Source organism: Styela clava, chromosome 6 (assembly GCF_964204865.1).
Source record: "Styela clava chromosome 6, kaStyClav1.hap1.2, whole genome shotgun sequence".
NCBI classification, from domain to species: Eukaryota; Metazoa; Chordata; class Ascidiacea; order Stolidobranchia; family Styelidae; genus Styela; species Styela clava.
In genome coordinates, this window is record NC_135255.1 from 16,260,376 (window position 1) to 16,275,750 (window position 15,375).

Consider the following 15,375-nt stretch of genomic DNA (forward strand, 5'->3'; position numbering starts at 1 on the left):
GAGAATATCAATACTTTTAAAGAATTTATTGTTCGGGTATTTCATATGAAGTTTACATATAAATATAAATTTACTATGTAGTTGTAAGAAATTTTCACAACTTTCTTTAAGTGTAAGGGTTGAATAAACCGCTGGCATGTAGTTTGCCTTCACTTAGTTAGATGATTTATTATACATGTGACGCCATAATCGTTTTGAATATTTCCTGGCTTTGTTTTCTTCATATATCAATGAGTGGGTAATTGCACTAATCATGATTAGGTTACATATGAGCTCGTCGAATTTAGTCCGATATTTCAATCCGTTTATGTTTATGTTCACAACTTATAACATCAGATTCAATGAAAATATACATGAAATGACTGGAAAAAATCTCCTTAACAAAACATTTAAATTTTACACCAAATGACTAAAGTCCTTCTTAGCCAGGGGTGTTTACAAAAATAATTTTTTGGGGAATGCTTATTTTACAGAGCACTTGACAACGCAAGTAACGCCCAAACTTTGATAAAAATATGACCACTACTAATGATGGGATCAGAAATTTATAGAACAGGTTCTCTATTGTAACAAACTCATTAACAACAGGCTCTCTTATTCGGAAAAATATATATTTGTCACGTAGACTACTTTTTCATGACACGCTTTAAATAAATCCAATAAATAACTTTTGAAGCACCAAAATTGACGCTAGTAGACGGCTGCCGTGTAAGTTATTCTTGGACTTGATATTTTATCAGAACTTCTGCTTTCTTATTCTAATTCATGGGAAAACTTTGTTATACGAAACACGTGACCTCCCCCGCCACGCTTTTATTATTATTTTTATTTGTCTAGTGCGATGTTGTGAACAATAGCGGGATACATTTCATACTCTGTCTCACTATTAGTCAGAGTTGATTAAAAAGATCCAAGTGTATACATATAAAGTATTTAAGTGTATTTAAATTATTGAAACCTGCTGATTGACCAAAAAATATTAGAATGGCCGTTGCGGCTGCGCCTCAAGGTAATCAAATTCTATATCCAATCCCGGAAATCGCGTGGAATTGAAATTGTAAAGTAATGAGTCGTCAATGATTCATTTAAAACCCCATATTTACAGAATATCTATTTTTAAATTATTAAACCCTGCTGATTGATAAAAAATATTGGAATGCGCTTCGCGGCTGCGCCTCAAGGTAAGCAAATTCTATATCCAAATCCCGGAAATCGCGTGGAATTGAAATCATGTTATCTTCAGGCTTCAGTTTATTGTAGTGGAATTAAAAGTTGTATCCAAAATATACTTTTTAAAACGTCATATATATAAATACACATATTATTACGAAATTACTTATGACTGACTTCATTCTTCAGAGGGTTGATAGTATATGGTGACGTTTAATTAAAATTGATGACACCAATAAGAAATTTTACAGATGAGATATGTTGCTGTAATTATTGCGAATAACGAATTTTCTTGTTTGTTCGTGGACTTCGGATAATATTAAAAAGGTACTCAATGATTCAATAAATGTGGTTTTCATTGTTGTGATCACTGTTGGATCGTTTCTTAAGTGAAGTTTTAAAAGGGCATCTTTCTATTTCTACTTAATCTCATTGCTGTATTGGAGAAGAATTCGATTCAATTATGACTATTTTGTGAATGTAATGAGTGGTTAGAAACGGATGATAATTAAGCACGAAGATTCATGAATTCGGTTCATTAGTTTTTAAAACCAACAAAACTGTAATCAGCAATAATTTAAGCATCATCCCGTAAACGATTAAAAAGCCAAAACAAACATTTCAAAATCATGACCAGCATTGTGTATTGTTTGTCATTGTTTACATCCGCTTCTACTTCACTACTTGTACACAACAGTAGCAGTCATGATTAAAATTGGTTTCCTTCGATGTGAAAGTGTAGATTTTTTGTGCAAAAATAGCGATGCAAGCACAGCATTAAATTGTTGATTGGAGGTTCTTTTGGTAAAAGTGAGGTTTACTTTGACACTAAAAAAATATAAATGTAAAAATGAAAACTTGTTCACGCACCGGCTTAATATACAAGTTACTACTAAGAATAATTTGAAACATAGTTACATTTCATTCATTCATTGCTATCTTACACCAAGACTACAGGAATAAAGTATTTCAAGCTGAGAAATTGAGGGGATAATATTTAGCAAAAAATCTCATTTGAGAATACAGTTGTATATAAAAAAAAATATTAAGTGTTCAGTAACAATGCGTTTTGATGACTTCAGTTCTGACAGAGATCAACTTGGATAGGTAACCCGAATGTACAAAGTAGCTGTGATTATGTAATTTTTAATGTGCAGGATGAATATGTGGAATTATTGAAAGATAACTCATATGTTTGCATTCATTTCATTTCATTTAGTAGAATTCGTTTTCAATTATTCCAATTTGTCTGAAGATCATACGCGCCGTTTGAGAATGCAGAAACGTATCTCAAGCGGAGCAAACAATGATTGAAACAAATAAACAATAATAATTTGTATTTTGGTTTGTAATTTTACGATAGTTGCATATTTATATGCAGTACTCTTTCATCAGCTTATGTTGTATAATTCAAGTTTTTATTAGTCACGAGTTGGGTTTCATATCACACCTTGGTAGAACTGGCCTCATGACATCTTGTAGGCATTCAAGTTGGACAATCCATTTTAATAGTTGTAATCAACATTTTTGATCCGGAGATTGGGTACTGTAGCATGAAATTTCCTACTTTGACAGGAATTATGTTTTCGTAATGAAACGGTCTGAGCACTCAACGCGTGAAACTTTTTAAATGTTACTCTTTAGCGCCAAACATTATCATATAATTCAGAGCGACGATTTTTACGTTTAACTCACTTGCAAATTACAAAGAATTAAAAAAAAAGACATCACCCTAATTTCTCACCTCCTCTGTAGTCAAAAAAATAATTGAATGGCAATCTATACCTTTTCACAATAACGTGCTTTAAGTGTATTCTGGTACTTCACTGCGAAATTGGAGAATAAACGGATCGGTAAACATTATAGCGAGTTTTTCTTTTTCTGGAAATAATACTCACATTTTGTTCGCCATTTGAGTACAGTAGTTTATATAAATAAATAGGAATGTCAATAAATGTAATTTCAAATTTACGCAAATAATATTTGAAGATACACACTGAAGAATTAAATCACTCGCAAATAATAATAAAATATATATATTATTCACATGAGAACAAAAAATAATGGGTCGTGAAGGACTTTGTTTCTAGTTCAGTTATGTCCGTACCGGATATCTTCTCTGTTGTTCTGGGAAAGCGGGATGGATTGTTACAAATACGACAAAGCTCACCCAATTTAACACATCATATTTATCATTACCAGCTAACTAACGGAGCTAGCAATATTTGAACACAACATTAATGCACTTTGTAAGTCTTGCATTAGGTCTATATACATTTTTATCGAAATCACACACATTTAAAGTTCTAGGGCTTAGAATCTAGGGTTTTTTGTATTATTTACACTACGCCTCAACAATATTGACGGGTTAGCATATTATGGTATACATACATAACTTGAATCTTGTTGTTGTGAAACCTTCATTATATCTCTGTTTGATTGAAGCTGGTAAGAAAAGTGTAAAAGTGTAAATTGTAATCATTTTGAATAAAAGAAAATGAATCGATTTGTATGGCTTGACGTAGAAAAAAGTGGGATTTATATTGTTGGTTGTAAAAAGTACTAAAATTCCTAAGTCAGCTTCAACTTAAAAGAGAGAAATGCGAGTGAGTTTATCTATAAACTAACAAAAACAGTCACCAGGTCAAAAAATTAAAATCTATCACTGAATGATTGACAGTATTTTAAATTAAAATACAGTAAGAATTTGATATTAGTCTACTTTAAATTCATTCTTTGCTGCATCAACTTCTACCATTTGGTTTTTGAAGTGTGACGGCCAGGAGATTCGAGGGAAATTGGGAAATTGTTATTACCACAGAAAAATAAACACAGTAATGGAAAAATACACGAAAAATGAGTGAAAAGAATGACTAGTTAAGATAAAATCTGTACAGAGTTAAATTTACATCCAATCTTTTGGTCCAATACAATATGATACATTCCGACCATGTCATGAGCTTTGTCGAAAAGAATGTTTTATAAGAAAAATGAAATATTTGCAAATTTATAAAAAGATAAGTGTAACAATAAGTAATGAATGAACCACTAAATGGTATTCCAAGCAAAATATTTTTTGCGTTACATGCACATGAAATATTAAGCATAAACTAACAAGTTATATAAAGTTACAAAAAAAAACAGAAGTCAGGTCATTTGAAACATATTTTAGCTAGACTAGAGCAGTGGTCGTGGTCCCATGGCTGGGGAGCCATATATGGATCCTTTGGTGACGGCATATCGCTGGCGTAGAATAAGACTGATTATGTCCAATTTTAACATTCTGAGAAAATGTCCTTCATCTTAGGAGGAAAGGAAGCCTATTAACTAGATGAAAAACTCTGAATTAAACTTTACAGTGCTGAATCTTTCCTGAAAACTTATGCATATCTCACAGCAGTTGTGATGAATAGGTCTATTCTGATCATTACAGTGTTTTATTCAAACGAAAAACTGCAAGCGTCAGCTGAACAATTCTAAATAACTTCAAGACAACTTCCAAATAAAATTATGTTCTTTACGCTGGCCTCAGATATAACATAGATAAAACTTTTAGCAAACCCGCACTTATTCTTCATCTGAGCTTGGCTTAAACAGGCTATACAGACGTGTCATTTGTTTTTTCTTGTCAGTGATGGAGTTTTTTTGTGCTTCTTTCGTTTTTGGACTGGAACTCTCGTTACATATTTTCCTATATTTGAGGCTTGCGTGGCATATGACGCGAGGTCCCAGAAACAACTACAAATGATTTTTCGCTCTTCTTCTAGAATTTAACAGTGACAATTTTTTCTGGAACCGACCCCGCAAGGTGATCCCGCTATACAGACTCATATCCGAGAAAGAATTCGTTTTGTATCCACAAGAGTACATCTCTGTATTTAATTATCTTTTCAGTGTAGACCTTTTCCATTTATTTAATGTTTTAGCGCAGAGGTATGATTTTTTTCAACTGTAATTTGAAGTGTATTAAAGTCAGTGTTGCAAGAAAAAAACGCAAAAAAAGAATAAAGATAATTTAGCACTTCACCTCACATTTTTATCTCCGCGGATTGCGAGGGTATTTCGGAGTTCAGATTTATATTTTGTCAAAGCAACCGCGGATTAAGTTGAAAACAATAAAGCAAGAAATCTTAAATATGACCAGATCCGGTCGTGGATTTATTACTATGCGCAAAAAAATAGAAAAGTCGACTCTTTAAACGAATGGCGTAGCTACGGCGAAAGTTTCAAAAGCCGTTCCACGTCAATACTAAATAATCATATATATTTTTATTGTATTAAATCGTATCTCTGGGATTTTATAACAGATATCTAACAGTGATGACGAATTCGCATGATTGCAAAACTAGGTATCAAAACTAAATACGAGAATATCGATCAGAGACCAAAGACTTATCGATCGAAAGTTAAGGGATCCCTGAAAACAGCGCTCTTACTCCATAGTGGCACCCTGTGTCCCATCACTAATTAATTAATAACTCGCTAATTATACGACATAATTCATCCAAAATCAATAGGCTTCTGGTACGAGATATAATGAATGCACATGCAAAATCTGGAACAGATTCAATCTCTCTTTCGTGAGATATCGGGTGCATCTAACAGACAAACAGACAAACAGACAAATACCTATCAACATACTTACCGATTAAAATCGATAAGTAATAATCCGGCAGTTTATTTCAAATTTTTTATATCCACAGATAGTAGAGGGAGGTATTTTAGAGTAGAGCTAAGATCTGAAGCCCGAGCCCGATCCGAAAATCGGACTGGGTCGGGCCTGAAATGTCAATCATTACGTTCGGGTCGGGTCGGGATTCTCTATCGCTGACTTTTTTTTTTAAATGAGGCGTTTTGGCCGTGTTTTAGCCACGAAAGACCGTGGTCTGCAAAAACACAGAAGTTGCCTCATCAACACGACTCAAATTGTACTAAACTCTTGCAATGATAATTCAATGAATTCCTAAATAAAATTTAAAATTTCGAATTTGCTTCGGGCTCGGGCCTGTAAATTCAGTTAATTAGTCGGGCTCGTTTCGGGTCGGGTTTAATACCCACGGGTCTGGGTCGGGTCTGGCTAGAATTTTTGGGCCCGATCTTTCCTCTATTTTAGAGCAGTGCTTTCAAAACTTTTCATATCTTAACGCTTGCCGATGATTTAAAATTTTCCTCGACCCTGTTCACGTTAAAAATATCATGATACCAGCAAGGTTGCATGAATCCCGAAGTTTGGCCACCGTTCCTAATGGTACTAACTCCTCATTGTTACTCACTCTTCAGCGTTAATGATTGAATTGGGCATTGTTAGGCAAAGTGCGCCGTTTCTCTGATCCTGCGTGTTCTCTCGATATCGTGAGATTTATGTTTTGACAATTGTGCTTCGAATAAAAAATTTTAAAAAGTATATTAGATGTAAGTACTTTGTTTTATTTAAATGTGCAATCAAATACAATAAAGAAGCGCAATGTGGGTTGACCTTACTGAGCCCGCCGTCCCTGCATTTGGAATATTCAAAGTGGCCCGATAGCAAAAATTATTGGCCAGCCTTGTTCTAAACTAAACAGTTTCAAGAGAAAAGGTTATGTGCATCTGAAAGAGCGTAGTTTAAAACCTTAAAACATTAAAAAATGGAAATCTCAAAATATGGACACAACTCAGTCTTGTTCTACCAACGATTTCGTTCAACAGATGAAACCGTACAGTCAACACCTGATGAAACTTAACCTCACTTAGTATCAACTAGATTTCAGGTCCCGCAGCGACAATATGCAGCATCAGAAGTCACATTAAATAAATATTGAGACATTGTATGTGTTGAATTTTGAGTAAATCAATTTAAAACATGATTAGGTGATAAAAAACGTTATATGGCTCAAACGGAAATGCAACTGAGAATATGCCTTCTTTTTATGGCTCTCTTGACCAAAAATATTCCCGACCTCTGTGTCTACAATGTCAATATCTCCCGTCAGAGCTAGCTATCTTGGAATCACTGATTATATGTTAACGTACGAAGCACACAATCGATAATTTCGAGTAGAATATATTTAGAAATAAACAAAGAACTTATTTTATCACACAAATCCCGTACACAAGGATTCGATGTAAATACGACGCAAAATAGCTGGTGCTAGAAAAATGCGGACATAATATGCTGTTTTTGCGAAGATTGTGTGAAAACTAATACTATACGTAATCATATTTTAATTTCATAAACTCTAAAGTTGCTCTTGTTCGGGCACCCTTGTTTCCAAAATCTAATGAGGATTCAGCGCCGCAATAACAACAAGTGTGTACTTGGACGTCCAAATTTATGCAAATAAAGAATCGGATTTGTTATATTCCAAAATCGTTGTGGTTTGGAAGATATTTAGGTCATATTTCCGCTATCAAACAGAATATCATTGAAAAAAACGGGTGAAAATAAAAATCGCCTTATGTGACATAGTTTGGCCAGGTCATGGTTTGTAAAAATTATAAACATGTGACGTGGCTTAATCACAAATTGAACGACGTACATTGTTGATTTAACAATAGTAAGTGTTGTCTTTACATGTCCTCGATGCACATTCCTGGCGTTACCCTGATGTTATCAATTGCTACATCCCCCCGAAATGTTGTTCCCCTTGTGGCAACGATTTCAATCTGAAATTATTAAAATTCAAAATATGTCAGAAATTGGGATTATGATTAGTAAAATTCATATATAATTATTCCTCTATTTGATTTTTTAGTTGTATTTAGATCAGTATTTTTAAGTTTTGTCTTCCTATATTATTTATAAAATAAGCATTATATGGTATGATGTCCAAAAAAAGATCTTACCATAGATTCCCCTGGCATATCCACTGTTTCAACCATTTCCTGCCATCCCATATGAGAAAATCCGTTAGAATTTACAGTTTCGCTGTTCACAAGCAGTGCGATGGTTGTTTTGGGATCGACCATCATGTGGCACGCGAAACGAATACAAAAGCAACCACGCAAGCCTTTGGGTCCTTTCAGAATCGCTTTGTGTCCATACTTTGCTGGTCTGCTCCCTTCCATGTAGAGATAATTCTCTGTTAACGATGTAAAAATAATTTGAGTGCATAAGACAACTTGGATGCCGAACTTAGGTAAATTTACGACACCGTAAATTGATAACAATGTTAAATGACTTGGGAATATCTTGGGAGAGTTAAGACCAACACAAAAGAGCAGCGCTTCCATTGAGAAAATGAGGGGACGTAATATAATGAAAATATGAAGTTCTGGGCTAAATAATAAAACAAACAGGATATTTTAAATCGTTAAGTTTGAAATCATTTCTGTTTAACTTACGTCCATCAAATGCCCAATCCGGGCCGGTATTTGGTGAAGGTGTTTTCCCCATATTGGGCAGCCACATCAGGTCGCCGCTTGTATTATTCCGCCAAGCTCCAAAATCATGTCTTTCAAATGAGGTTGTGGCACCTGAAAAAATAATTTTTTGATGAAAAGTTTTGATCTTAGTAAAACATGTCCAAGTAACATAGGATATCCAAGCCCTAAAGGCTATGAGGATATTTAAGAAAATAGCGTTAATAACGTTGTGGCCCACTTTTGTTGCCCAAGATATGTTGTAGCCCATTAACTTTCTCATACAATGAAAAAACTACAAAAATAAACAATAAAAAATATCTTTTTATAAAGTAGATTCCTTCACTTTATTGATAATTACCAGTTAGTAGCAAAAACAGCATCATGATTCATTGCTACTACAATCAACTCTTAACTAATTTATCAATAACTCTAGTAAACTTTAACGAGTTTACGACCCAACTGAAATTGTTTCTGGTGCCCAATCGTTGGCTATGGCTGGTTGTGAACCGGTGGGCTACACAGTACACACCCTCTCATTCGGTGTGAGGGTTTGTATTATGGTTTTAATCTGTATGTGTTTATATGGAGAGGGAAAATAAGCATATTAATGGTTATTTTTAGCACGGCGCTTGTTGAAAAATCAAATCGTAAAGTAATACTTTAAAATATAGAAATGCTTACAATCTAGCAGACGTTGATCTTTTTTAGAATTAATATACTCATTCTAATTGCAACTTACATTCACAGTTTATATAACTCAAAATACAATTTCAAATAGTATACCTCTTCAATTTTCTTATTCATATACTTGGAAATTCTTGCATAGAATTACGTATGGAAAATATAAACAACATCTTACCCATAGGTATATCAAACATTGGATTCTTGCATTTTTTCAAAGCGTTTAATCCGAGTGGCTTTAGATGCCTCGGCCTTCCTTCGGGCGAGGGTTTATTTACACCATCATATTTGTTAGTTTTGTCTTGTTCTGTGTTTGCCTTTGCTTCCGTATCTGATTTCATTTTGTCCATATCTGGTTCGGGCCTTGAGTCAGAATCCACATATTCATGTGATTTCATCATATCGCTATTGTTTTCATAATCTTTTTGCATTTTGTCCTCTGGTTCTGGTTCTGGATCAGTTTTCATACCTCCATCTACTTTAGACATGCCTGGATACTTTTTATCATCTTTGTCTTCGGGCTCCGCAGTAATCGCGGGCTCAGGTTTTGATTTCTCGTGAGGCTTTGTATCAGGTTTCGATTTTTCAATATCGCCGTGCTCTTTCCAAACTTCGCCTGCCGGTTCAGGATCTTTCTTTGGTTTTATTTTTGTGTCTGGTTCAGGTTCAGGGCCGCCGGTGTGTTTATTGTCGCCTCCTTTATATATGTCTTCCGATTCTGGAGCCGGATTTTCTGGTATTTTTAATTTTGTATTTTTTTCTGGCTCTGGTTCTGGTTTTGATTTTTCTTTCATCTCGCTGTCTTTATTTTTGTTTTCAGAAATATGTTTTGACTTGTCTTTCTTGTCATAATTATTGTCATGATCATTCCAGGCCTCGCCTACCGGTTTTTGCTCACCCTCCGGTTTTGGCTCACCCTCCGGTATTGCGTCACCTCTCGGTTTTGTATCCACGTCGTACGCATCACCTAGCAACCAATCATCGTCTTCAAATCCAAACAAAATTGGACCAGGAGTTGGTTCGCCTTCCGGAGTCATTTTAGCAAATGTTTGCATGCTGGGAATAAGTGAATCACTAATCAAAAGTTCTTCATCGTCATCGAGGAATAATAAACCAGTTGAAAGGATTGGTTTTTCAGGCTGTGGTTCTGGATTAGAGTTTTGAACATCTTCCAATATATATTCGTCGTCTCCAGACTTTGGCTGTGGTTTGGTTTTCGGTTTTGGTTCTACTTCAGGCTTCGGTTCACCTCCTACTTCTGGGACACTAACAGACTTGGATTGTTTTTCGGGTTCTGGCTTAGATTTGCCTTTTTTGTCATATCCGCCACCATCGTGTTCGGCCCAGTCCTCTCCTTTAGACTTGGGTTCTTCCTCTGGCTTTGGTTCGCCTTCCGAACTCGGAGCTACATTATACCAATCCCCAAGCAGCCAATCATCATCATCATCATCATCATCATCATCATTATCTAATCCAAAATTAGTATCTAAAGCAGGTTCCCCCGTATGTGTCATTTTTGCAAATGGTTGCATTTTTGGAATAAGTGATTCATCTCCAAAAAGAAGCCCTTCTTCTTCGTCATCGGGAAATAATAACCCCATTTCGGGAAGCATACTTTTTTCTGCTGTAGGATTTGTCATGGTTTTCTTCATTGTATATTCTTCATCTGTTTCATCCCAATTTTCACCTTTTGGTTTCGGCTCTCCTTCAGGTTCAACATTTTTTTCATACCCATCTCCATCCAATAGCCATTCTCCATCGCTATCTTCAGGTTTGGGTTTTGAGGTAGGCTCTCCAGATGGTGTGCGTCCGGGAAACAAATTGAAACCTCCACCAAAAATTATGTCTTCGTCCTCACCAAAAAGAATACCATCAAATCCGGTACTTCGTTCAGAAGTTGGCATTTTTTCTGGTTTAGTTTCCTCCGGTTCTGGCTTGTTTTTATTATATTTATCAGCATGTTCGCCTTCAGGTTTGGGCTCTCCTTCTGGTTTTGACTCCGGTTCTGGTTTGTTTTTATTGTATTTACCAGCATGTTCGCCTTCGGGTTTGGGCTCTCTTTCTGGATTGGACTCCGGCTCTGGCTTGTTCTTACGATATTTATCCGCATGTTCGCCTTCGGGTTTGGGTTCTCCTTCCGGTTTTGACTCCAGTTCTTGCTTATTCTTACGATATTTAGCATCATGTTCGCCTTCGGGTTTGGGCTCTCCTTCCGGTTTTGACTCTGGTTCTGGCTTGTTCTTACGATATTTATCAGCATGACCGCCTTCGGGTTTGGGCTCTCCTTCTGGATTGTAATCCGGTTCTGGCTTGTTCTTACGATATTTAGCTTCATGTTCGCCTTCGGGTTTGGGCTCTCCTTCTGGTTTTGACTCCGGTTCTGGCTTGTTTTTATTGTATTTACCAGCATGTTCGCTTTCGGGTTTGGGCTCTCCTTCTGGATTGGACTCCGGTTCTGGCTTGTTTTTATTGTATTTACCAGCATGTTCGCTTTCGGGTTTGGGCTCTCCTTCTGGATTGGACTCCGGTTCTGGCTTGTTTTTATTGTATTTATCAGCATGTTCGCCTTCAGGTCTGGGCTCTCCTTCTGGATTGTAATCCGGTTCTGGCTTGTTCTTACGATATTCAGCCTCATGTTCGCCTTCGGGTTTGGGCTCTCCTTCTGGTTTTGACTCCGGTTCTGGCTTGTTTTTATTGTATTTACCAGCATGTTCGCTTTCGGGTTTGGGCTCTCCTTCTGGATTGGACTCCGCTTCTGGCTTGTTTTTATTGTATTTACCAGCATGTTCGCTTTCGGGTTTGGGCTCTCCTTCTGGATTGGACTCCGGTTCTGGCTTGTTTTTATTGTATTTACCAGCATGTTCGCTTTCGGGTTTGGGCTCTCCTTCTGGATTGGACTCCGGTTCTGGCTTGTTTTTATTGTATTTATCAGCATGTTCGCCTTCAGGTCTGGGCTCTCCTTCTGGATTGGACTCCGGCTCTGGCTTGTTCTTACGATATTTATCATCATGTTCGCCTTCGGGTTTAGGCTCTCCTTCCGGTTTTGACTTCTGTTCTGGCTTGTTTTTATTGTATTTATCATCATGTTCGCTTTCGGGTGTAGGCTCTCCTCCCGGTTTTGACTCCGGTTCTGGCTTGTTTTTATTGTATTTATCATCATGTTCGCCTTCGGGTTTCGGATCTCCTTCCTGTTTTGATTCCGGTTCTGGCTTGTTTTTATTGTATTTACCATCATGTTCACCTTCGGGTTTTGGATCTCCTTTCGGTTTTGACTCCATTTTTGGCTTGTTTTCACGATATTTATCAGCCTGTTCGCCTTCGGGTTTGGGTTCTCCTACCGGTTTAAATTCAGGCGCTGGCTTGTGCTTCGATTCCGATAAATCTTCTTGTTTTGACATAGGAACCGGCTTTGAAGCCATGCATTTAAGGTTCATTGTGATTCCACGTTCAAAGATATTTGAGCTTTTGATTACTGTTGCGCTGTAAAATTGAATATAACGCTGTAAATGGAATATCATCAGCATATTAACTCTGTTGAATATCATCGGCATATTAACTCTGTTTAGGTTTGGTGACTTTGTCACATTATGTATTTTTCTGACATCTTTTTAATATATGTTAAGTTTAATACCTAACTTTAAAACAGTGTAAATGAGAATAGTAAGACGTGAATACGTATACTGACAAATATTTAACACGGAGGACAATTCGGCGAATGCCGACGCCTAAATATTGTTTTCTTTTTGCTCCAAGGTGCTTGGCCTATGAGTAGGACATAAGAGTTGAATGGAATTGCAATACCTTATTTTATAATTCTTATCCTCTTTGCAATTTGGGGCTTTCCATTTGAGCATGTCATTCTTGACAAACTTTTCTTCTGTATTTCTTTCCGTCATAGCACTATTCTGTGCTCCATCGCAGCCTCTCATCATGAACTTATTGGAAGGCATCCATTCGCCGACTGCTCGACCATTTTCCAAAACCTAAGGTGAAATTAGGCAATTGATTATTTCGATTATTTGACAGTATGGATGAACCATAACAGATATTTACCGATATGAAAAGTCCACGGAATTTTTCGGTCGGTTCCTTGCCGTCAACGAAGACTGAAAAAAGTGTGAAGAAAGTTAGAACGTAATGTAACATGCGATTCATAAGCATTGAATGCATTCTCCACATCTCTAATGCTCTCTTAAATTGAAGGGTGTCATTAAAGTCTTGAATTTTTTTTTAAAACTGTAGAGGGATATATCGATACCATAAAATATTTTGTCCCTCTCACATGTGTTAAATGGAATAAAAATACATGAACCTCATTATGATATATTGATAACGGACTTCTTTACAAAATGGACTTTCAGTACACCCTGTATAGCAACGACAACTTTACATTTGTAAGCATTGCAACCCATTCACAAATACTCACATGTCATCATTTCTCCAGATCTAAACTCTGTTTTATCTGCTCCAACCATATACGTTCCAGACTCCAACAATATAGGTTCTTCATCAAAAATTGGCATTTTTGCAACGCAAGCAATAAAGTCGTTAACCCATGGATATGTTTGTTGTCCGCCAACAGAAACCGCTAAAGCTACAAGGGCAATAAATGCAGAAGCCTTTGTCATTATGGACCAGACTTCTCAATTTCAACTGTGAAAAATAATCGGTTACGCGTTATCAACAATTCTTTGCGTGAAATATTATGGTTATCAAGTTTAAAATAGAATAGATTGAGTCGATGTTTCATATCTTTAAAACATCACAATGTTTTTATTTATGGATATAGCAAAGGGTTGAGAGATAATAACTTCCAGATGAACCAATATACTTTTGATTTTGTAAACTACTCAAGTCTCACAAGCCCAAAGCCCAGTTTTCAATCATCACAATTAGACACAAATTGCAATGGCTGTCATTATAGCTCATAACTAAATATTGATATTGAGTTGTCACATGATTTCAAGTCATGTCGTCTGGTCAGGTAAGTTAATTTTATTTGATGGATAATTACAATCTTGCCTGAAACTATCTTTTTGAAGGAGTTCTTTCACAGACATCACGTGCGATATAAGACGACTTGTGATTTTTTGACAACTGCACTAGACCCGAAACCATCTAGTCGAAGTCGAGAATTAGATTAGCTAATTTAAACATCGTTTATAATCTATTTCAGGAAGTAATTGCTGTTCCATATAAAGGGAAATTCTCGATTACCCATTACCCATTGAAATTTCGAAACTGACGTGCTTTTGAAAATAACGTAACACGACAACAAATTGCCATTGAGTGTGCACTGAGTTACACAAACGATTGGAATGGGGTTTAATTAACAGTGTTCTCTAATATATTGTGCAATTATGTTTATTTATGAAAAAAACTAGGCTGCTTGGTTCGATTTAGCCGTATTGCGGCGACGGATTTGGTGTCGGTCGATATCTTTCTGCTTTTAATTTGAGGTAGTCACCATTGTCTAATTCTTAAACTGCCTGAAGTATGAATTCACATCTATATCTAGAGCGCTCATATGTTGAGAGTAAATTAGAAAACTTAAACCAGTTCGAAAATCGCAGGCACTTTTGAAATCTGCATTAGCCTTGCTTTCAATTTTTGTAATGATACCAGCAGCTCTTATGTTACACACTCAACCACATGTTATGGGCTTTGTATTTCAAGACGTCGATGATGTTAACCAACGCCAAATCTTTATGTTTAAATGAACTCTATCTTATTTGCAGTAGATTACCAACAAGTATATGGATGTCCATGAAATATTAAATCTTTTTTAAATTGAAAGTGAAATTAAAGATATATACATATATTGCCTTGACCCTCACAATTGTATTAAATGAAATAAATGTATTTGAACAATTACTGATTGAAATACAACAAACCTGATTAAGGTATATCGAGAACTGTCTTCATAACAAAATTCAAATTGTAAAGGGACTTTATGTACACCCTGTATATTATCTACACATATGGCTCTGAGCATGTTCTCTCTATATGTTCTATCACTCGTTACCGCTAGCAGCAACACCAGGCTTAATAGCTAAGTCAAACGTTAACATTGCTTATAAGAATTTACTCTACCAATGCTGCGGGCTAAATTTATCGAATTTATCAACAGCAAAAAAAAATTTCATCGCGCTTAAAAAAATGTAGACGAGTGTCTCGAAT

General features: G+C 36.0%; 1 protein-coding gene across 1 annotated transcript; it reads right to left on the reverse strand.

Moving 5' to 3' along the window:
- Positions 1-7,197: 7,197 nt before the first annotated feature.
- Positions 7,198-13,848, reverse strand: LOC120330824 (uncharacterized). Its single transcript, XM_039397769.2, has 7 exons — positions 13,622-13,848; positions 13,249-13,301; positions 12,997-13,178; positions 9,374-12,675; positions 8,494-8,625; positions 7,996-8,231; positions 7,198-7,815 (listed from the first exon to the last, which is right to left on the reverse strand). Exons 1-7 carry the CDS (start codon positions 13,821-13,823, stop codon positions 7,720-7,722), a joined length of 4,203 nt encoding a protein of 1,400 aa, XP_039253703.2. The 5' UTR covers positions 13,824-13,848; the 3' UTR covers positions 7,198-7,719.
- Between the last annotated feature and the right edge of the window lie 1,527 nt (positions 13,849-15,375).